General features: G+C 36.4%; 1 protein-coding gene across 11 annotated transcripts in view; it reads right to left on the minus strand.

Moving 5' to 3' along the window:
* Nucleotides 1–25400, minus strand: part of Cnot4 (CCR4-NOT transcription complex, subunit 4) — a 111690-nt gene that overhangs the window by 25027 nt on the left and 61263 nt on the right. For 6 of the 11 annotated variants that reach the window (XR_001785150.2, XR_001785151.1, XM_011241407.2 and 3 more), the window contains exons 4-10: nucleotides 23126–23212; nucleotides 22279–22380; nucleotides 21497–21622; nucleotides 17798–17931; nucleotides 9120–9177; nucleotides 5751–6000; nucleotides 3971–4468 (exon numbers count right to left, since the gene is read on the minus strand). Coding sequence is in view for 7 of the 11 variants with exons in the window: in XM_011241407.2 (XP_011239709.1) it covers nucleotides 3971–4468; nucleotides 5751–6000; nucleotides 9120–9177; nucleotides 17798–17931; nucleotides 21497–21622; nucleotides 22279–22380; nucleotides 23126–23212 (1255 nt within the window). In the remaining 4 variants the exon portion in view is untranslated. The remainder of the gene's footprint in view (nucleotides 1–3970; nucleotides 4469–5750; nucleotides 6001–9119; nucleotides 9178–17797; nucleotides 17932–21496; nucleotides 21623–22278; nucleotides 22381–23125; nucleotides 23213–25400) is intronic. The other 5 variants (XR_001785152.2, XR_001785153.1, NM_001164412.1 and 2 more) reach the window with 1 other exon arrangement.

Here is a 25400-nt window from a genome sequence, read left to right on the forward strand (position 1 = left end):
CAAAAAATTGAAAGAAAAATGCCCTGATAAGTAAAATCTGAATTAACAAAAACATGAAAAATCTAAAGCCTAAACAATTTCATATATTTTTGAATAATATCTTAAACAACACTGCTTACAGACTTACACTTACTAATGTTTGTTTTCCGAATAATTTTCAGCATTATGTAATAAAAAACATTTTAGCAAAGAATTCCTTGAAAAATAAATCTGCAAAATTACATTTGGAAAGACAGCATAACTGACAAACTGCAGAAAGTCTTTCAGTCCATAGAAAAGGTTATTTCAATTAACACTCTCTCTTAAACCCCCAGAGTACATAGCAAGGAGCCTATGCCAAAGCAAATTGAAACTTCATTACTTGGTGAGAACATTGATACTAATAAGGACCTAAGCAAGAGACTGATTTTCAAGTTAATAAGTATCATTCTATTTTCTTTGTATTCGTTTATTATAGGTCATATGCCTAAGCTGGGCCAATTTGTCTCATGAAGAAATACTACTGGTTAAAAAAAAAAAAAGATTTGCAAGTATGTGAGAGCAAAAGTCAATTACTACTGGGAGAAAGCCAAGTTGAAGCACATACTGTGGTCTTCAATTGTGAAGGAGAGCATCAGTGTAGCAAGGCAAAAACCACTTCCATTACTGATTTTGAGATCTGGGCTGTGACCCTAGCTTACTAAGTGAACATGCACCTTAAATTCCTTAGGTTTGCTTTGACATTGCTAAATGAAGGGACTAGACAAAGCAAGTCATCGTTTAGAACAAAGGCACATGGGTTCAATAGTAAAACATATCTAAACGAATCCTTTCTACCTACTGACTAATCAAAATTCCTGACCAGGAATAGTTCAAAAATCTTCTCAACTTAGCAAACCAGATACACAAGCACAGATAATGCTGCTAAAATACTTAAATGCTAAAGGCAATAAGCAACTTAAAACCCCACACTACTTTCAGTGAGACAAAGGAGTGGAAGCTGGCTTTCCGTCATATCTCTGGCAACTGTGCTGCCACGATAGGTCTCACATTATGTCAGTGCTTTTATAACCACTGAGACAAATCAAAAATAAAAACTCAGATACAAATATACAGTAAACAGATGTGGTGTCTGCATGACGTAATGGCTGCACCTCTGATTTGCTCCTACAGGTCAGGCCCCTATTTTGCTCTCTACAGAAGAGCAAGTATGTAGACCTTTCTTTTCTAGGAGAGAATTAGTCTGAAGGAAGTATATTTTAGGAGGCCCCACAGCGTGTAGTCTCACTACGGAAGCATTAATAAATAGCTCTGTTGAACAGGGCACCATGATAAAGACTTAGAGGGTGCATAGCTGATTTGAGTTCCTTCCAGTCATCCAATTCAAATACATCTGAGCTTGAGAGAGACAGATATTTATGCATTATAAATATATAGTTTTTCAGATTTTTCTTTTGTCATTTATAATAGTTACTGAAAATCCTAAATCATCTAGTTATAATTATGTAACTCTTCTAAGGCTTATTATTATATTAGTACATTTACTTTCTGAGACATCTGTCAAATATTAACTAGCTCTAATAGGATTCTAGTGTGACTCTTAACAACTTTAAATACTTTTGTAAATTAAAACTAAGTTTCCCTAGTCTTCAGTACTTTAAAAATAATCTATTAACAAGCTTAGTTATAAATACCAAGCAAGAATCATAGCCAAAAATTGAAAATCTAGAATAACTTTTCCCACCCCATATCGAATACAATAATGGCTCAGAATTAAACTTCGTTTTTTAGCATCTCTGAAAAAAAGTTTTCAATGCTCTGTGATTGAACATAGTCAAAGGGAGGAAAAAACAAAGGACAGAATTATAATTTAATGCTATATTTAAAAATAAAGTGTCTATTTCAGTTGAAGACTATCACAAAAAGGCCTACACTTAACAAATCAGACATCTCATTACTAATATTCAAAAATATCTACTGTGTAAAACTTCTGGAATGTTCTTGGGGGCTAAAAAACAAATGGCTCAGAAACTGGAAGAACAGACAGCCTAATAAAGACAGACATACAGTAAGTCAAACAAGGATACCAAGTAAGTATGGCTCAATCAAAAGCCCAACATCAAGTACCCACTGTCTTCTCTACCAGAGCTCCTCATCTTCTCTATGTCATCCCTACAATTTAAACAGCACCTCTTGTTATAGAAAACCCTCTGCTTACTGTGATGGCACACAGTATCTACCTCTACGCCTTTATTCAGGAAGTTTCCATCAGCATAAAAGACTCTTCTCTTGTGCTGCTAACCCAAATTCAAGATACCACATTACAGAACAATTCCTACTTCTTCAGAAAACTTCTCCCCAACAATGATTAACTACACTGTTTCTCCAATTTCAGAACCACACATAAAGCTCACCACTTTTGCATAAGACTCATTTTAAGTCTTCAAGTATACTAACAACTACCTGAAATAGCATCTGCATTTTTGTATTCCTCATATAACCTAGTTCATAGTTGGGGCAAAATGGAACTGAAATGTTGACCATAATTGGCTCATTACTTTACTTTATTTAAGAGAGAGCTTTTAACTTTTTTACTAAGACCAGCTAAAAAGCACATTACTAAAGACTGAAATGTCTCCTTTCTAAATTATTAAAAACAAAGCAAATGCAAACAAAATTGCATTCTAGTGTGCTATTTTGAATGGAAGCAAAGGAAAAAGCAGGGAGAAAAGGAAACCTTAGTGGCCGACAAAAGGAATGGACTGAAAGCAGCTACCCTGGACTCCCTAAGACCTCATAATTCAATAAGCAAGTACCTTGAACCCACCAAATGTGCAAATTACTATAGCAGGTAATCTCCAGTATATTTCAACTGCTAAAATTCACTATATCCATAACAACAAACTAAGATCTATCTACTTGTCTAAAACATGAAATGTTGCTGGCTCTAAGGGAATATAGCCAATGATTTCTGATGGTTCTCTCTAAGTCTACTTATCAAACTTGCTGTAAACAAGAGTATAAACACCTTACTGTTAAAAGTATATTACTATAATAACACTATGCCATGACACATTTTAAGGCCACGACAAAGGAAGAAAACCAAATTATTGTGTAAGTACACAACGGGCTGAGAACTATTCTGCTCTACTTGAAGAGAATCAGGAGGGAAGAAGCTTTATCACATCATCTCTAAAGCCCAATTAAATGAAGACAGTTAACCAGAATGACTCTTTTCCAAAACTTCATTTAAAAATGTTATATAAGAGCTAAAAACGCTAAAACTCTGAAACCTTCAAGATAGCAACACACAACCAGAAGTGATCTGGCATTAAACCTGCATTACCTTATTTATCTTGATTTATTATTCCCAGAAATAAAAACATATCCAACGAACAGGGTAAAATCTCTCCTAAACAATTTTCCACAGAAAGTATGTCTGTGACATATAATAGGCTTATAAAACATTGATAATTGAAGTTCTCAAATATTAAGTTATATATACATATGGCAAGTTTTGATGTGTGCATGTATGTATCAGTCAAAATAAATCATCGCTATAGCAGTTAGAATGGCTTTATCCCCCATGCTCTCATTAATTTTGACTAAAAAAATTTTAACCATTTTATTTTTAGAAGATAACACAAGCTATTTTTATTATGGTGTTGGCCTTTATAATACCATAATTTTTGAGCCCGTATTTTTCTTTTCCTTTTTTGTGTTTACATATGATCTGAATGTTTGGTAACCATCCTATTAAATAAAACGCTTCCAAACAATAAGTAGGTATAATACTCCACCATCCTTATAAAGCTCCATATTACAAGGCATTCATTCTATCAAAAAAGATTTAGGTTAAAGATATAAGGTTTTTCATAGAAATTTCTAAGACTATAGTGTAGTCTTGTTACCCAGTAGCTCTTCCCTAACCACCCAGCACCCTGAAGACAAGAATGATACACACATTCTCAGAGGGTTTAAATGAACCTACCTGCTATGGGGATCCCTCCCAGACCTGTGTTGTGCTGTGGCGGGAGATTCAAGTCCAAGAAATTACTATTTGAGGTGGGGTTTGCTGTGTGGTTCAAGTGCATGATGCTATTGCGTGGAAAGGCCATCCAAGGATAGCGGGCTGCCTGGCCTGGAAAACCGAACGAATTATAAACTGCTCGGTGCTGCTGAAATTGAGGGAACCTCTGTGGCAAGACTGAAAAGGTACTATTGAGAGAGTTGGCATTTGTAGGTGCAGCAGAGTGCAGGAATCCAGAGCCTGGCCCTTTGGCGGTCGTAGTGTGTGAGGAGGCGTTCTGAAGAGATGTGGGGGAAAGGGAAGGTTGATCTTGGACGGATAGTTCCTTCTCAATCAGGTCTGCTAAGGCTTTTCGAGTGACATCAAAGGGGTCAAACCCCAAGTCATCCTCTGGTTGTTTAGAAGAACCAAAGCCGAATGCTGCTTGCCAGTCTGTAGATGATGAAACTGGGATTGTTTCTGTTGGGAAGAAAAATAGTGATAAATACAAAATAAATAGTCTATCTATACAATGTATGTTAAACAGGCTACTTTACAACAGAAAAACAAACATGTAACACTTATGTTAAGATCATTAGTTCCAGAGGACCTCATCAATTTCTAGTAGCATTTCACTGGTAAATTAAGTTCAAAACATGAATGATATAGATTGACTGTCCTGATGAGAAAGAAACCTTCTCACCCCCGCTACCCAGATCACATCCAACCATTCATAGTCAAAACCAGCATGTCAATAAAGTAATATAGTCTAAAAGCTGGTAAGGTCCATTCTCATTATATACTAAGACAAATTAACTAAAAACCTGATTATATGTTTTTAATTGTCTATGTTACGGGTGCTACTGAAGATATGAATTCATGCCATCTTTCAGACTAAAAAGAAAATGTAAGTGAGTAAAAAGAGAAGTGGTGTGCTCGCTGCTTTCTAATCCCAAATGCTCTGCTTGGCCATTCACTCAACACCAAGATTGGCTGACACCTCTGAAACCAGCAAGACAAAGATGGAAAGTCACGCCTCTTCAAGGAAGAGAATGTAAGCCATTCTCACATCTTCCCTGAGTCTAGTTTCATCTGAATGTGATGTAGTAAAAAGATGCCAAAGTGCCTGAATGTGACTGACATTGTGCTTTGGGTATTAGTTAAAATAAAATTTCCAAAAGGTAAAATCATAAATTTTATATAAATATAAACCATGGTAAAAATATTTAAATAAATGGAGCAAAATTTAGTTTTTACTACTAAAGAAATTCCTTATTTGTCAATTAGGGAGAAGATCTTAAAATTGATTATGTAAACATAAATCTGACTTTAAAAATTAAGTCCTCAGTTTCTCTAAGATCAATAATCTTTTTGGTTTTTTTTTCTTTTGGATTTTTCTTTGAGATAGGGTTTCTCTGTAGACCCTGGCTGTCCTGGCACTCCCTTTGCAGATGAAGCTAGATTTGTCTGCCTCTCCTGAGATTACAGGCATGTGCCACCAAGCCCAGCCAGAACAGTGAGATTTTATTTGAGAAACAATGACAAATGATTTCTAGAGAAATCTGTTTTCTAACACAGTAATTTCTAGGCAACACAACGACTTGCATACTATCTAATTCCATGTAGTTTAAATAATTTCCGTGTTTTTTTTTTAAAGGGAGCTGAGAGAAAAGAAGATAGAAGTCTATCAACTAAAGCGTAGCCCATAAGTCTGTCAGCTTCTAAGAGTCTGACACTAACACTAGGCATTGCTGTTGCATACCTGATGTGAAGAGGCTCTGTGGTTCTGGAGCTGTAGGCCAATCACTGGGTGTCTGTGGAGAGCTGGGAAAAGGAGGAAGCCCACTTGGTATAGGGTTGGGGTGGCGAAAATTGTCTGAGAATAATGACTGTGACTCTGTTACTGCCCCTTCAAAAGGAGACCTCGCACTGTGATTGGATGAACTGATGGGGATGACAGGGTTGGATTTTGATAAACCAGGTGGTGGTGAAGGCGTATCACTGTTAGATATCTAAATTAAAAAAAAAAAAGAAAAAAAAAGGAAGAATTTGATATAAGTTTATATCTTAATAAACCACAATTTAAAACATTTGCAAACAAATGGTTTTAAATAGTGGTCTTCAAACAAGAACGACTGACTTCTTAAATCAAAGTATGGAATTTCAGAAAAGCAAACAGTTCATTAACTTACACATGTACTTAAACAATGTGTATCTGCAAAGACGAAGCTGGTCTCATAGTCTTTTACAATTGTATTTCTAGTCATCCCCGACTCCCCAACCCTGCCTCCCAATTCTTGCCGTCTAGGATCTCATTATACAGCAAGTGCTCAAGAGGAACCCGTAGGGGCAAAGACAAAGGATAGTAAGGCTGACTGACTCCAACGCCTATCATTTTCTGCAAATTAGATGATTCTAAGTGTTTGAGTTTTTAACCAAAATAAAAGAATAGCTAATCAAGGTTTTCTCAAACAATCATTAAAAAATAATTCTGAAGGCTGGGAGTATAGCCATGAATAACACCCTATATTCAATTCCCAGCATCAAAAACAAAAAACAACAATTAACCAAACAATCAAAAAGCAAAAAAGAAAACTCTGTGCTTATAATAAGGACAAATTTGTGTGTGGTTCTGAGGTACCTATGCGTGTGCACTCTGAGGGACAGTAATATACCTCTCCTCCTCTATCCGGGCACTATTTATACAAACTGTCTTGGGAAAACAAAAAGCATGGCTACGATTACTGACAATGTATTTAATATCACCAACGTTCACAGAGGAATACATGAAACATGATTTTAGGTTAACTCCAACATATGCTATTTTGATCAACTCAATAGTATTAATAGAAAGTCAAGAGAAAAAAGGTATTTAAATTCTTGTCATTGTGTTCAGAATATAATTGCATACTTGCCTAGTATACATAAAACACTTAGGCTCAATTCCCAGCACCACACCAAAAACAAACAAACAAAAAAACCAAAACAACAACAAAATCATTTTTGCCACAGCAAAAACATTTCAGTTCAAAGTTTATAAGTTTCTTTGCGTTTTATTTTGTTTGTTGGTGTATTTGTATGTGTTCATATGAGTACTCACACGTGTCTAAGGTCATAAAAGGCCAGAAACGTATACTGGGCACCTTCCTACACATGCAGTTTCTGAGACAAGGTCTCTTACTAAACCTGGAGATCATCTAGGCAGCTTTGCTGAATCTTCCTGCCCCTAGCCTACTAATGGTAGGTTTATAGACATATGCAGCTGTACTCCTGTACTCAGTTTTTATGTGAGCACCTGGGGTAAAAACTGAGGCCTTATGAGCCTTACTTTTATCTGTGAGAAGTATAATGCATTAAGATACAACTTGGTGATAGCAACAGAAATAGGTATATTATATTTCAAAAAAGAGAGTAAAGTTTCTAACTGCTGAAGAGCTTAAGCATTTTCTAAAATAGAAATTTCTAAATCTGGTATCAAAATATGATGTGACCAAAATATGATGATGGGTACCAAATATTGTGTGTCCTTAGATATATCTGAAAAAATAATACTTTGGCTGAAAAAAACCTGTTGGGCATGGTTATACATGTATGTAAGCCCAGCCCTTGGGAGGCGGAAGCAAGAGATTCAGGATCTCAAGGCCAGCGTCAATACATAGCAAATACAAAGCCAGCTGGTAAATAAGACCATCAAAGAAAGAAAGAAAGAAAGAAAGAAAGAAAGAAAGAAAGAAAGAAAGAGAGAAAGATAGACTGATTGCATCTTTGTAACTACTTTTAACTTGTTTTATTTAACCAAAAAAATTCTTTTAAGATTTATATTATTTTATGTGTATGAATGGTTTGCATGTGTGTAGGTATATGCACCACATGTGTGTCTGGTGTTCACAGAGGTCAAGAGAGTATTGGATCCTCTGGAACTAATGGTAGAATGATCCTGAGCCTCCACATAGTACTAGGTATCGAACCTGGGTCCTCTGCAAAAGCAACAAGTGTTTTTAACTGCTGAGTAATCTCTCTAGCTCCAACTATTTTTAGCTCATTTAAAAAAAAATTAATGTCAACTCAAAAGATAGATAGGCACAGATTTTTAAGTTATTTTATAGAATTTATGAGTAAACAGTTTAGAAAAATATTATATTTTAGTTCTATCAGTTTCACCTACACTGTAGGAAATTGGCCATTCTTTATACAAGAGATTAGAAATACATATTTGTTACCAATATAAAAAGATGACTCTGTAGATAAAGGGCCTACTGCACATGAGAACCTGAGTCTTCAGTGCTCACATGTATGGAGGCACAGGTCCATTACCCAGTGCTGGGGAGGACAAGACATGGTGAACACCAAGGGCTTAGCTGGCTGGCTAGCTAGGCTAGCCATCGTAAGCTCCAGGTCCAATGACCCCACTGTCAAAAATAAACTAAAAAATTAAGGTGGATGGGGCCAGAAAGATGCTTCAGCAGGTAAAAATATTTGCCTTCCATCCTGAATTTGATTCCCCAGACTCAGGTGGGAGGAGATCTAAATCCCACAAGCTGTCACCTGAACTCCACTTGAGAGTTGTTGGTTGTGAATATATCCACAAAATAACTCTAAAGCAAGAACTTAGAAGGCAAGGTAGCTGGAACCGCTTTTATGGGACCAGAACAACTTGGAACTTAACATTATGATGCTGTGCACCACTCTGTGGTTATCAATGGAATTCTGATTTGGAGGCTGGAGAGGTGGCTCAGCAGTTAAGAGCACTGACAGCTCGTCCAGAGGTCCTGAGTTCAATTCCCAGCAACCACATGCTGGCTTATAGCCATCTGTAATGGGACCTGATGCCTTTTTCTGGTGTGTCTGAAGACAGCTACAATGTACTCAAGTACGTAAAATAAGTAATTCTAAAAAAAGAAAAAGAAAAAATAAGGGACTATCTTAACTTATACACTATACATTGTATACAGAAAAGAAGCTAACTATAATTTAACAAAGTACTCCATCAAGGTGTTTTTAAACTGAATCAGTATTTAAAGAATTTTTCAATTTGGAAAATTTGCTTGCATAGAGCACTTTGCTTTTAGGGTATAGCAGATACATGAAAAGACTCATCAAACTTTCATGAGAAGATTTATCAAAATCTTACCTGTTGGGAATTATCACCATTCCCTATACTGAGAGAATCTGAAGGTTTGTCAATGGGGCTGCAAAAGAAAACAAACTAAGTAAAAGGAAGAGTAAATCATTCTAGAATAATGTAAAAACAAAAACCTCCCCAAAGTAAAAATAAACACTTTGTTATCTTCATGGTTTTGAGATACTATAATGTAAGATCTTATGTAAGATGTGAAGGGTTCAAAAATAGAAGGGAAAGTCTCAACCTTCTCTACTCCATGAGAAACTCACATTCTAATTATAGTTCCCAAAACTATGGCTGAAATAAATGACTCACGGGGAGGAGAAAGGACAGGAGAGCTGTTTAAAACTGATCTGATGGTAGGCTGGGCATAAAGCTTGATAGGACAGCACTTGCTTAGTGTGTGAAAAGGCCTGGGTCCCATCTCCAGTACTGCAAAGACTACACCAGACACTACTCCAATTAGTAGTAAATCTTCATCTATCATTTAGTTTTGTGCATGCAATAAAAACATCCATTATAGTTTCTGAAGCAGTAATTAATGTATTTTTCTGTCTGACAGAGGATAGAAAGTATGGAAGTGCTCTCTCTATAGGCTTTTAGAACCCACACATTTCTTCTAGTATTTCTATGTTTACTGATCCTGTCTCTAGAACAGAATGCGAGGGTGCATATTACACATACACAAGCAAAATAAACAATATATACTTTAATAAAAACATTTTTTTCTGACAAAATACTATTTATCTTCATATAGAGAAAATATAGTACGATGGTTAAGACAGAAATTGTAAATTAAAGTCCATTTAATGTGTCTCATTCAAAGACAAAATAAAAATCCCTACTATAACACTAACCTAACGACATAATTTTCATAACTAATTCCACTTAGTTCAGAACACAAACGAAAGTATTACCCAGATGTGTCCAAAGAAATAAGGAAGCAAATTAAGATTACAGAGCTTTAAAATTACTTTATTCCCTGCATAGCGACTTTACAGACAAGTACCACAATTAACTGCTCTAAGCAAACTTCAGGGCAAGTATGCAATCTGAATCCCAAGTGCATCTTCTTCAGAGATGCTGCTAGATACACTAGACTCTGCTAGATGCTCTACTAGGCCAGTTATCAAATTGTTTACACAAAATGTTTTAAAAGTTTATACACTAAGAGGAGAATTGGAAGAAAAGAGAGAATTAAAGGTTGGAATAGCATAGGTCAAATGACTTCATATACTAGGGAATGAATTAGTTCAAACAAACAAACAAAAATATGGTTAGAAATAATAAAGGACAAAAAAGGAAGACAGAGACCAGAGGAAGAGACCTCCTGGAAATAAGCAATATTTAACATTTTTTAACATTTATTTGTGTGTGTGTGTGTGTGTCTGTGTGTGTGTATGCAAGCACATGGATGACAAGTGACAATTTGCTGGAGTCAGTTCTCTCTTTCTACAATATGTATATTCATATGTACAAACACATACAAATAAATATAATTTCCAGAAAAAGTATGTATAAGCCCCTATAGATAAACTTTATAAACACATTTTCATAAAAGGTTTTGCTAACATTTTTTCCAAGAATAAATATCTTTAAATTAATCCAAAGTTCATTTGAAATTTAAGTTGAAATCAAGTGCTGCGGTCCTCTTCAAAAGCTAAATATATAAGTGTGTGTCTACACTATTCAGAGCATAGAGCATATCCCATCATTATCTATAGAGATTCTGGCTCTATTAGTATAAATTCAAACACCTGGCAAGCTAGTCAGCTTCCTGTCAATTTGACACAAGCCAGGGTCATTAAGAAGAGGAATCTCAGCTGAGAAAAAGCCTCCATCAGACTGGCCTGTAGAAAGTCTATAGAGTTGTTTTTTTGTTTTGTTTTGTTTTGTTTTTTTGATTAATGATGTGGAAGGGCCCAGCCCATTGTAGATGGTACCACTACTGGGTGGATGGTCTCAGGCTATATAAAATAACAAGCTAAGTAAGCTATGAACAGCATTTTTCTGTGGTCATGACAGATGGGAAGTCAAAAGCCGAAGTAAACCCTTTCCTCAAGCTACAAAATTCTCCTCCCAGTGTTGATCCGAGCATCAGAAGGCAAACTAGGATGCCTGGTCATGGTTGATCCAACAACGGAGGGAACAGAAAAAAGTGACACAGGGAAACAGGATCAAATCTACCAAGTCTCTCAAGTTACAGATTTTACAACTGTACGGAGTCAAAAGTCAAATTTCAGTATTTTATTTTAAAGATACAGAACCCAAAACTCAAAACTATCTGTAGACAAGCAGTGTAAGTCACATAGCTGGCTTCTGCTGCAATCTTAAAATAGACAACTTTTCCTTTCCTAACATGTCCCAAATGTCAATGCTTAGATTTTCACATAACTTTCTTCCTTAGTGACAATGTCAACCAACCAAAAAATAGTTCCATGGAGGCTTAAAAAAAATTTTTTTTAACATAAGACAATCATACAGTAGACGGACCAAAGAAAAATTCACAAAGGGGACTGAAAATGGGAGAGAAAAAAACTGAAGGTCTCGTTCCCTTGTTTGTAATTCAAAACAGTCATAGTTTATTTTAGTTACACTCTGAACATAAATTTAAATAAATAAAAATGCCAAAAAATGAGCAATTCCAAATTCCAGTGGCATGTTGCTGTATATACAAATGTACATATACTGTTACTAAATGAATATATTTTCTTTTTCAGATATATTTAGTTAGATAAAATCATTTTAATTTTTTCATGTTTACCAAAGTCTTAAAAAAAACTTGGGAGACATTTAAATGTTTGATACCACAAATGATATATTTAAAATTAATGACATGCAAAACTTGCAGTATAGAATACATTTTAATTTTGTATAGGCTTCAATACACATCAATATTTAACCTACTACTATGCTATTAAAATATGGCCAACTTTTAAGTGGCACAATTAGCTCTTTACATGCAAGAAAATAAATGCCTCAGCAAACCTGGAGTGTTTATAGCTGGGCAAATGCTTTAATTGGTTTTCTCATAATCTCTAGAGCTACTTAACATAAAATGAAAATAAATGCCTTAATAACAACAGGCAGGCACAAATAATTATTTTTTCCTTTCCTTTCCTTTCCTTTCCTTTCCTTTCCTTTCCTTTCCTTTTTCTTTTTTTCTTTTTTTTTTGGTTTTTCAAGACAGGGTTTCTGTGTGTCGCCTTGGCTGTCCTGGAACTCACTCTGTAGACCAGGCTGGCCTCGAACTCAGAAATCCACCTGCCTCTGCCTCCCAAGTGCTGGGATTAAAGGCGTGTGCCACCACGCCCGGCTCCTTTCCTTTTTCTTTTCCTTTTTCCTTTCCTTTCCTTTTCCTTTCCTTTCCTTTTTCCTTCCCTTTCCTTTCCTTTCTTTCAGACAGGGTTTCTCTTACATAATCTTGGCTTTCCAAGCTGGTCTTGAACTCACAAAGACCCACCAGTCTGCCTCCCAAATGCTGGGATTATAGGTGTGTGCCACTTTGCCTGGCTAAGAATTATTCTTTTTGGTGGGGGTGGGGGGGAGTTTGGTTTTTCGAGACAGGGTTTCTCTGTATAGCCCTGGCTGTCCTGGCACTCACTTTGTAGACCAGGCTGGCCTCGAACTCAGAAATCCTCCTGCCTCTGCCTCCCAAGCGCTGGGATTAAAGGCATGTGCCACCACCGCCCAGCCTAAGAATTATTCTTAATACTGAACTTGAAAGACATTGAAAGATGTGACAAGCCTTCCTACAACAGCCGGTAAAGCCTTTATTTTAATCTTGTATTTTTGTAATGAAGTTTAACTTTCAAAAAGATGTATTTAAGTTGACTTATACACTTTTTTTTGATGTACCTTCTCTTCTAGAAAATAAGGACTTGAAGAACCTTATCTTTTAAAAAAAAAAAAAAAACTTGTTATTTCTGTGTTTATGTGTGGTGTATATACTTCTGTGTATGCTCCCACGTGCACCCATGGAAGCCAAAGAAGGAACTCGTGTGATAATTCACCTATTTAGTCACTCTGCACCTCTCTTAATGAATCAGAATCGAGGCTGGTGTGGAGGAAAGACATTTCTCTTCTAGTGTGGACAAGGGATTTGCAATCTCTATCTTTATTTTTGCATCAAATGCAGAGCTGTTTACTAGTAATTAAGAATCTCCTCCCCAAACCCAGCACTAAGGTTACAGGTGTGCCTAATACTTGAACTGCTCTTCATGATTTTGTAACAAGTATCTGCTGAACCATTCCCCCAGGCCCTCAGTGCCCTATCTTCAACCATTCCTCTCTTTACTCTCAAGTAGAAACTTCTAGTTTGTTTGGAAAGTCAGTTATGTTAAATGATGTTTTGCTGGAGCACACAGGTGAAAGGATCCAGGATGATGGAGTACAAATATGACCCTACAGACAGTGGGAGATGAGAAGAGAGCACTGGTTTGGTTTGTCCTGCCTGCTGTTCTTCACTTATGACATCATGTTTGCCTCACATAGCATGGTTGATCTCCACTAGTGGTGACACCAGAGAGAAAACTCTCTAGAGAGAAACTCGTCAAAGAACTGCTTGCAAAGTTCCTGTGGCAGCTTGCTGCTTCCACGGCCTTGCCTCGGGCCAGTTGGTGAGCCTTGCAGTTTCTTCAGGATTGAACTACAGCTGCCAGTTCAGGCCTGGTGTCTGCCTGCTGAGAGGATTGGTCTGCAGCTGCTGAGTCGTATTTGGTGTTTGCTATGGGACGGAACTGCTGCCCCAGAAGCTTGAGCTCACCCCCAAGGAACTATTACTAAAAAAGGTCCACGTCCCCCATATCCTAGTAACCTTTCTCTCCCACTACCTCTGCTGGGTGGTGGGCAAGAGGAGAGGATAGACATTTATTAAAAGTAGGTTGCAAAAAATTTATGCCTACATTATTCATTGAGAAACAAGAATACAGTGGTTCTTTTAATATAAAAGTACCTCAAGTGGGATTAGGGTATATATAAGCAGGGGTTCCCTGTCCAAACAGTAGGTGCCTGTTTGTCTAGGACTTTAGCTACCTTTCACTAAAACCTAAAGTTTAATATCAGAATGGAAAAATACAGGCCATAAGACAAAGCATATGCATTGAAGAGTGTGGGTAATAAAAATCAGACAACATAAAGAAACGTCCCTGAATATTCAGCATATGATGAAGAAAGGGAAGGCACTCTCACTGGGGATATAAGAATGATTTTGCCAGTAAGTGGTGGCAAAAGCACTGAGGAGGCAGAGGCAGGCGGATCTCTGTGTTTGAGGCCAGTCTGCCCTACACAGTGAGATCCAGGACAGCCAGGACTACAGAGAAGAGACCATGTCTGAAACCCTGTCTCCAAAAACAAAACAGAACAGAACAAACAAAAAAACAAGAGGAAGAGGAGAGGAAGAAGAGGTAGAGGGGGAGGAGGAGGAGGATCAGAGTGGTTAATTAGCCTGACTGTTTGAGTTTTTGCCCCACCTTGCAAGGTCATAATAAACAGCCTCACTTTTACCACTGAGTTTCTGGTAGTAGTTACTTTGAAGTGGAGGTAGGAGCAATTACCTACAATTTCGTCTAACTTTCTAAATAAATCCAGTGAACTTAAGAGGGGTAAGATCCCCTAGGTCACTTAGTGGCTCTCCACCATTTATGCACATGTGTACTAACTACATAAAAGTCAGAACAGTTCAGACACTGACAGAAACTAAAAGACAAAACAGAAAACCAAACCCCTAGCAATTGGCCAATTTTAATATCAAGTAGCCAAGCTTAGCAGACTGTCACCCATTTAATTAATAAATAATTCTGGGTTTTATGCAAAAATAAAAATGGAGATTGTAAGTCATTTGTGTGTAGTAAAAGAAAGTCTTTCGGGAGGCCCATAAAATGCAGGCCACTTTTGTGGCTGCTGTGCACACACTGAGAGTCCCTGTTCTCTACCACTTACCTCTAGCCCTCTGCTGGCAGCACAGCAAAGCCTCCATAGAAAAATAATGGACATGTAAATTTTTGCATACAATTTCAGAGTTCACAGGTATCTCAATACCTATTTATACTTTAACAAGCTTTGCTTGAGAGCATCTTGTACATTTTTGACAAACTACGCCTTTTTTTTCTTGAGTTTTAGAAGTACCAAGTAATGCCATGGAATTCAGAGAGCAGGAGTAATGCACTAATTCCTCCCACTCTAATCTATTAGTAAGGCATTCAGATGGCTCCTGTCTAGGAGAGCACACCTAATTTTCAGTAAGAAAAAGGTCAGTAGTGAAGCATTTGCCTAGCACACATAAGGCCCTGGATTTGTTCCAAAGCACCACAAAAAGGTAACAGTAACTATGGTGGTGGTGATGGTAACAATATACACTTCCTCTCCAAGGAATAAAAACTGGTAGATTCCCTATAAAAGTTTTCCTTTCAAAACCTTTACTAGATAATATACTAGCGCCCTCTATCTGTGGTCAAAGGAAGCTTAAAACACTATCAATTTTTTGGAAGCTACAACTCTTAATACACCTCAAGAGATTTTCAGTCAAAATACATATGGTTATAACATGGTTTCACTTAATAAAACTAATGTGACTGACATGAAACTCTTTTCTAGCAATTTGTCCTTTAAATTTTTGGCATAGTTTAAACCTGTTAAATGAAGGCAAAGTGAGATGAGTCTAGTCTTTAAAATGACAAAGATTTGGGTTAGAATCTTGTTTCTACAGCACATTTGTGTGGAATACTTGTTAGCACTTAACTCAGTTAGTTTTCTTATCTGCAGTAATAACGACAGTATCTGCCACACAGGAGCATGAAGATAAAAGAAGCACATTAAAAGTTTATTTACATCTTCCCTTTGTTTTAGTCTTAACTTCACATCTTCATTTTCCCACAAGGACTGTGTGAGCCACATCAAGCCATGATCACAGTGACTCTTACCACACTGTGATACACTGTGACTCTTATCACCAGGTCTACTCAGTGTCTGAAGCACAGTAACTCAGCCAGGCATCATTCCTTTTACACTCTGGTTGTTGCACAGATAATGTCCCAACCTACACGAAAGAACCCAATACCCATCCTTACACATTACAGCTGTGTGGCTTCCTTGTTTTCTATTCTCTGCATTTGAATTCCATCATTTCTAAGCAATGTAATCATACAGAAAACTATTTTTAATAAGAATGACTGAGTATAGAAATGCTGAGTATATCAGAAATGTTTACTACAACAATCTCATTTCCTTATTAAGCATCCCAGACACTGTAGGTAATGAGCAATAAATAGCACATGGTTCATCATCTAGAAAGAGTAGTACAAATTATCAAAGGAGATGGTCAGTTTGTTCAAACCAAAAAATATGGTTGGATTTAGCTCCTATTCCTAACTTCAAGGTAAATAAAACTCATATTGTTAAATATAGTAACTTTATGTTTTATGCTGAATTCTACTTATATATCTATATACATATATCCATTATGTGTAAGTGTATAAAAATAAACATTCACATTTAAATAGTTGTAAATATTTAAATAATATTCAGCATCAAAAGGCAAAGACACCTGCTTTTAAATTCTAAACATAAGAATTATGTTTGAAGAAAGATTTTAACAATAATCTGTGTAATTCTTATTGATACATTTGAAAGCTGGTTATCTTACTAGACTACAGACTCTACTATTTAAAGCGGAACATTAAAACATCACTTAAAGAATATTTAGGACACAGTAAAATCCCAAAATTATTATTTAGCTATATAATTTCCTGACAACCTATGCCAAAGTATAGTTTAAGAAAGGAAGATCACTAAATCAGCATGAGACATTGTACTAAAAATTATAAATCTGTTTTAACACTCATCCAGTATCTACCACCCAGAACAACGTTAGACACAGCACACAGGGAGGTTGCTGTTCCCAGGGGTAAGACTATTCCATCTTCTCCTCACAGATACAATGCCATCGCTTCCCTAGACTAAACAGCCATGCCTACCTGTAACGGAAACACACACACTTTAGATAACTACCACTTTCTCTTTTATAACATGCTTTCTCCTATTAGGTCAGAGAGAAAGCTTAGATTGGATGGCAAGAGTGTTCAGTATCTAAGTTTCCTTGGTTTACTTTTGCCCTACCCAACATAGGGTTCACACACCTGAGAAGGCCAAGAACTTGCTATGAAGCCCACCCAGTGTGTGACCTCAAACCTGTAACTCTCTCAAATTAGCCTGCTAGAATTAGAGACATGAGCACTACACCCAGATCTCTGATTGCCTTTCAACGTGAAAGGTGCCCTGGGCTCAGAGTAGTCTGTATAGATATAAGAGCCAAAAGTGAAGGCATCAAAGAAAATGAAGTGTTAACAGAGAGCAATGAGCAAGAGAGACTCAAACTTAGCCATCCATGCCTGTGGTTTATGCCTTTAATCCCAGAACTCAGAAGGCAGAGGAAGGAGGATCTCTCTGGGTTCAATGTCAGCCTGGTCTATATAGTGAGTTCCAGGCCAAATGAGGGCTACTTTAAGACCCTGTCTCAAAATAAAATCAAATAAAAATCCCACTCAGAAACTATGGTCTGACATTTCTACATAATTGAACAATGCATAAATGATAGATCTTTTTATGAATTTTGCCTAAAAAACATACACAATGAAAAAAAATGACAAACAGGAAGGACATCGGAGTATCAATATTTAATCAGTACTTACGTATCATACCTTTGTAATGGTGTCACTTTGTTCTTATTCTTATCAACTGAACCCGTAGATAGCTGAAGAAAATTGGGATTTAATTTATATAATTCTTGGAGGAGCTTCTGTTCATATTCTTGGTGCTTACCCGCCTAATGAAAGAAGAAAATAAAACTGCAGTAGGATTCAAATAAAAAAAAAAAAAGTCTGGTATTAAATACTTGGTTCCTTTCTGAATTATTAAAAGTACCATAAATGGAATATTAGTTTTTTCAGAGTCAAAAGAAACATGAGATGATGCTACCAAACTTTAACAACAACAAGTTATTGCAGTCAAGGTAAACTACAGATACTCAATAGGCCAAAACATTCTTTCGGCATCCCATGAAAAGAACAATTTCACATATCAATGCATCAGAAGGCCTTGAGATAGCTCACTGGGTAAAGGCTCTTGTTGGCAAACCTGACAACCTGAATCTGATCCCTGGAAAACATGTGTGGTTGGAGAGAACCAACTCCTACAAGCTATCCTCTCACTGCCACATATGTGATATGCCACGTGTACATGTGTGCACTCATATACACATAAATGAATAAATATAATACAAATTTAAAACTACTTCCAGTTTCTAAGTTTTCTGATGCCCCAGTTAGCTTTAACTTTCAACCTGACACAACCTAAACTCTCCTAGGAAGGAAACGCCAACTGAGGGGCTGTCCAGATTACAGTGGCCTCTCGGCATGCCTCTTGCTTGTTAACCGGTGTAGGAGAGGCTGGCCCAGCCAACTATGGACAGGACTATTCCTAGGCTATAAAAGAAAACTAGCTATGTATAAGCAGGTCAGTAGGAAAGGAAGTAGCATTACTCTATGGGTTCTTACCCTGACTTCCCTCAAAGATGAGCTAAATAAAACTTTTAAGCTAAAAAAACCTCCTTTCCTCTCATAAGTTGCTTTTGGTCATGCTGTTTGTCAGAGGAAGCAGAAGGAAACTAGACCACCTATGATTAAATGAAATTTATCAATAGATGGCTATACTTAGAGGTCAATAGTATAATGAATCCACAATTTTCTTATATTTTCCTTCATCTTAACACCAGGTAAAAATACCATTAACTTGTTTTTATTATCTACTTTCTCCCTACCAACAACAAAATAAAAATTCATGTCTTAACTCTAAACTAGGACTGAGCAGTTTACAGCCAGTCTCTTGTTTTAGAAATAATACTTCACTGGGCACAATCTAGTTACTCGTTTATACACTGTGTGTCCATAGGCTATCTTGCTACAATGTCAGAGTAAAGTGTTACAATAGGGATAGTGGAAGACAGTGACAGAGACTACAACTGCCTAGGAATCTTAAGATACTTTATGAGACTGGCCTTTGCAGAAAACTTGCTAGTACCCGATGCATACACAAAAAAACACCTGTCAGTGAGGTTGGGGTACCTTCCTATCAGAAGGCAATGTCACAAATGGTACAGGAGATTCATTGAAAAGATTCATTGAAAAAGCAAGCTGTAAACAAAAGTAAATAACAATAAAACTGCTTCTGAGTGACTGTTTACCATTGCCTGTGTGTCTTAACTAAAAGGACATTTCATTTACTATGGGAATATTAATGATTTGAAAACTGTGACTTAAGTATATCTTGCGGCAAAATAAAAATACAACAGAATAAATCAAGCGATGAGGGAGGACAGAATCATCTAACTGAGCACAAGCAACTGCATCACTTACAGCACACAGGGCCCTGCTTCTTACTCTGCCACCCAAGGTAGTTATTCAGTTTTGAGCTATATAGTAACAGGGAAAGATGGGTTTGGTGATTTGTTATGATACAACTTACTCAAATTTTCTTTCCATGCTGAGAAATATTTCAGCAAAGAAACTATCAGAATAAATTTTAAACTCACGTAAAATGTTTTAAGATTGTGGGGGATAAATTTTTCATCTTTAAACCTTGAACCACCTATAAAACTCTTTCTGTAATCAATATTTCAGGAGTTATTATGGCTTGGCCTGATTCATAAGTGATCATGGTGCAGTTCATACAGGCAGTTAAAATCCCACCACATGCATTTTCTCCTACTGCTCAATGACAAATTTACATGGAGATCAATCTGGATTTAGAAATCCTTAGACAAATTTCCACTGTAACAGCATGTGGGTGTTAAGTACATGCTCCTTAAAACCCAGTTTGAAATGCTATCTAGCTTCAAAGTTAACTCAGGAGCGAGGGGGCTGACTCAGTGGGCAAAGTGCTGCTGTGCGAACATGAGGAACTGAGTTCAGGACTCTGTGTATGTAAACAAAACAGAGTGTTTGGAGAAAATAGTAGGATACTAGGGACTTCTTGGGCAGCCAGTCTCAGATCAACCAAACAGACCCTGAGCCATCCAGAAAGACACTCCGTGTGTACCTCTAGTTTCCACAGGTACATGTACCTTCATATACCCAAACACACCACACACACACACTCAGAAAACATTTCATTTTGAAAAAAAATCAACCATAAACAAACAAAACAAAGCTTTAAAGTACTAACTGAAAAATATGTACTTTGTCTTCCCTCTTGAGTATCATTATTTTTAACACTGTTTTTGAATTTCAAAGACAATACTGTCAAGAATCATCAAGTTGTTTATTATAATGGGACTTAATCTGCACTAACTCCAAGTCAAAAGAGACATAACTTCATGCTGTTTACAATCTGCATTTAAAGGAGCTCATATATTTTCTAGATTGACCTAGAATAAAAAGTAGCAATGAATGCCCCCCACCTTCTAAATGAGAAGTATTTCTGCAAAAGTCCAGCAAAAGATTCAGCAACAATCTGAAGTCCTCATCTACAAAAGGGAACCGCAGCACTGTGCTTTGGTATCCTCCTCATTTTAATATGCCGTATGGTCAACCTTTTTACTTGTAAAAGCATGTTTATACTACAAATTAAAAGGAGACAGGAGAAGAGGAAACGTAAAAAAGAAGATAGGATATTAAGCCTTCAAGTCACCTTTTATAGGACAATGACTACTCTATGGAAACCTTCAAAGGAGACTCACTGCTTGAAAATAATATCAGCATCACTGGACAGATTATTATTTTCTAGAACACTCTATAGAGAATAGAAGTAAACCAAAACAAACAAAAGCAACAGCAGCAGCAGCAGCAACAACAACAACAACACAACTACAGTTGGGCACGATAGCGGCTTTAATCCCAGCACTCAGGAAACAGAGGCTGGAAGGTCTCTGTGAGTTCCAAGATGGCCTGGTCTATAGAGTGATTTCCAGGACAGCCAAGGATACAGAGGGAAACCCTGTATCAAAAACAAACAAACAAACAAACACCCCAACAAATTACTTTAATTCCTTGGCCCTCATACTACTGACCTTCTCCTAAAAGTAGACTCCTGGAAGGGTTTCCTGCGGTCAGCTAAGCTCCCTTTTGAATATATGCTTGCACAGTAAAGCCTCTGGAACATATTGCAGCAAATGAATCTGCTGATTTACTAAGGTAGTTTTCTAACTTAGCTGACCACAGACTCATTTTATTGTAACCATGTCCACAGAAGAGACATTTTATGAGATACACTGGAAAAATGCTACTTTTAAGAAATATTGGGTTTTCAGAAACCCCAATCTTTGTCTTTGTCTTCATAATTTTAACTTGAAATGTTGTTTTGTACTAAATTGGTTAATCAAATGTGTTTACTACCTGCATTTCCTCTTTTGTGAAGCTGGCTGCCTCATCTCCCAATTCATGAAGATACATGCAGTCAGGCTTTGGGCACTGCATGTTCTTTAAGAAATAACTGCAGTACTTTGTTGTACCTAAAGATGCCTGTAGGAAGAAGAGAGAGCAGGAGAAAGAAGACTCAAAATATGAATTGATACCACAATGTGAATTTCCATGATTAATGTTTTTACTTCACCTAAAACGAGACACAGAATAAAACATGACTAAGAGCACTAGGAAGCTGAACTACTACTAGTGAATATGCTGCAGACATTTACTTAGAAGATCTAAAGAAAACAGATATGGTTTCCAATTTTACAAATTCAAATCTTCTCTAGACACCTGTTCCAAATGTGAGTTGTTCAATACAGAAGAAGAGGGATTCCTTTCCTCACTCTGTCACCCCTCTTCATTTACACTGGTTGGGATTAACTGCCCAAACACAAACCAACAAGTCAGAACTATTATCTTTTTCTGATGAGAACAGTTGTATTTTCATAAAATAAAAAAAAAGATATGAAAACTGAATTTTTAAAGGATTATCTCCTAAATAATGTGTATTCCCAGTAAATAAAATAGGACCCTACTAAGTTAGTACTAAATAATTTGTATATTACAGGTTAGTATGGAAACCTAAAAGACAAATCTTTAAAGTATATGTCTTCAAAGTTACCGTTTAAATGCCAGATACTTCTCTGCTTTCCAATCTTATCCCTTCCTCTTAAAAGATAGGAAAAAAAAAATCAAGAGAAACGTATTACCTTTAGTGTCCTGCCATCTACTACCACATTGTTGACACACTGTATTGCTCTGAGAGCATCTTCTGACCGGATATACGTTACATAAGCACTGGCACTCGGACCCTAAAGCAAAACATATCCCATTACACTGTTATTAGTTTCAAATTAATACTGAAAAAGAAAAGTATTTTACAACCTGCCTACAAAATTCTAAGGGCATTTCGTTACTACTACTGTTGTTCATGATAATGGCAAAAACTAGAAGTAGTAGTTCTTGATATGTTTCTTTTTCTAGCTCATTAAAAGCTATAAGTGGATTATAACACAAATTTTTCTTAAAAATAGTATCTTCCCTTGTTTTTTTTTTCTTTCCTCCCTATTTTTTTAAAAAGTAGCTTGACAGGCTTATCAAAGTTACAAAAAAGTTTAGAAGTGAAACTTTAAAATTTAAACACGCTGTATCAAAGTAAATACTCTAAAAAATAAATACAATCTGGACAAGTTGTTAATTAATGCCAGTATGACGAAGTTGCTCTATTAAGTTTTTAATATCTAAACTTCTTTCTGATTACTAATCATTATCTAATGATCAGGTTGCCTGGTAATAGACTAACTCCCCACCACACACCCTTTAATCCCAAGAGATAATTTTTTTTTCTATTTCCCTCTCATTCTGTCAAGTAATTCACTGTAAGTCCTGAGGGATCAAATAAACGTAAAAATTCCCCAGTCCACCAAGAGCGGTTACTATACTGTTTAACACCTTTGACCCTCAAGCTTTCTGACTGCAGAAAGTGAATTTTCCTTCTGACAGTCCATGTCAAGCCCAGACCTAGGGAGGAAAGGAGAAGACCCTGTAATGCGTTACCTGTGAGCCTGCATAGGATGTGCTATTATTGATGACAACTTTATGTATTTTACCAAACTTCCCAAAATACTCTGGTCGTTTTAAAACCTATAAAAGAAGAAGAAATAAGGCATAAACTGTCTCTGCTTTAATCATTTTTAGCCTTATAATGGGGACACCCACCATCCCTTGTAAATGAAAAACACAATGGTAATTTTTAAAGTTTTCAATTAATGTAACTACCTCCTAAGAGCATTTATGTAGCTAAATTACAAGATTTTTTAAAATCTAAGAGTTATTCTTTTTGAAGCTCTATAGGAACTAAGACTTATGAAGTTTTGCATTATTATGTTCTAATATTTGTGTTAGTCATCTATGGGATATTACCTTCATAGAATTCAACTATATTGTCACTAAGAGATAATTTTTATGAGGTAGTAATGATCAAAATTATATTTAAGGACAGAAAAACAAAGAACAGGCATAAGCAATGACATTTATGTCTCATAAATCTATTGCATATTATACTAAGGCACTGTTTATAAATTCCAAACATGTTAACAGTGTCCCCTCAACTTTCTATGCTTTACAATTTATCACTGTGTATATAATTTTCTATATCAGTAAATTTTATTTTATAATTGTCTCATAGGTTTTTCCCGCAATCTTTACTGCTAAGTTACATTTGGAAAACTTACATTTCTTCGTCTAATTACCTAAGTTACTTTTTAATGTGTACTTCCCTCATCTCTCTCTCACCTCTGTTATTTTGTTATTTGATTACTACAGTATTCTTTAGATTTTCTTACAAACTTACATAACCTTGGTTTTGGTTAATATGATCAGAATTTTACATGATACAAAATCTCTCCCATGACTAATAACATTAAGTTTTGTTCTTTTCCTAGAACTTTACACACAGCAACCACTTTCTCAATGAACAGTCTGTGTTGTGCCATTAATTCTTAGCAGGATCCAACTTAATGCACACTAATCTCACTATAGTTTGGGTGTTTACAAATGTAAGGTTATGTACAGCCAATTTTAATGGATCAAAAAGTGACTACACTGAGTTTCCACTTTTTTCCCCCTCTTGACTGGCAGGACAATAATAATAGCTAATGAAAAGGCACTTCATCCCCATACTGTTTCAGAGTTAAAACATGGAGAAGAAAAATGTCTGAGAGGGGGTTTTCTGGCCAGTAGAATTTGAAACTGAATTCAGTATTCCAGCTGGAAGAATGCCAGTTCAGCTAACAGCCTCATAGCTAAGATACCTGCTCCCCAAGGCTGGCAGGACACAGCTGTTCTGCGCCAGCAGCTCTTACCATGAGTGAGCTTATAGCAGCCATTCTCAATGAAGCAAGCCTTGACGAGGCCACTTTAGAGATCTGCGGAAGTTTTATTTGGGGGAGACTTTAAAGAAAGAAGAAAACAGCCCTAGCATTCAGAAGATGAAGCCAGGGGTTCTTCTATGGCTCAAACTAGGCCTACCCAACAGTGGTTCCTGTATACCTTCTGAATGTCCCATAAGACACACATGAAGCTATGAAGCCTATTTGTAGTTAAGGGAAGCTAGAAAGTTCATATTATATCGAAAGTATTTCCTCAGTTTTGACATAAATTGAATTTACAGATAATATGTAATTAAGAAGTTACTATACATACTTTGAAATTTTACTAGTAGTTTTACAGAAATCCTATCACTTCGTGGTACTTAGGTTGCCAAAACATATACTGTACCAATCTGTACTTTTAACTGCTGCATTTAGTGATTCTACCAACTAGAAGGAAGGTGGTTTGTAGTGTAAATACACTACTCCAAGAAATATAATATTAAGACAAATCATTTGAGAGACAAGTTTAAGAAGAAACTCAGATTCATTAGGTCTAAGGCAGAGCCTAAGAACTGACATAGTCTTAACTCCAGAGTATATGACGCTTCTGGCTGAAAGGCCACAGATCACAGGTAAGCTCAAGAGTACCTATGCCCAAGCACTTACATGCAGAAAAGGTCTTTTCATCATTGTTTCCTGGATATGTATGTTTTGAAATATATAGGGAGAGAAATTATACCATCAAAAACTTATTTCTAAGTGTATTAATGATTATTTAAAACACTGAATTGTTCCCAGTTAGGAAGTCTTTTCAAGGAAAGTGGAATTTCTTTTTGAGATTTTGTTGGTCGTTTTAGTTTTTAATGTAAGTGTCCTAGTCATATGTATTCTTCTTGTCTCAAGTTCTTCTTCATTCTTGTCTTGAAGATATTATATGCATGGATGTTTTTGTTTTTCTC

This window comes from Mus musculus, chromosome 6 (assembly GCF_000001635.26).
Source record: "Mus musculus strain C57BL/6J chromosome 6, GRCm38.p6 C57BL/6J".
NCBI classification, from domain to species: Eukaryota; Metazoa; Chordata; class Mammalia; order Rodentia; family Muridae; genus Mus; species Mus musculus.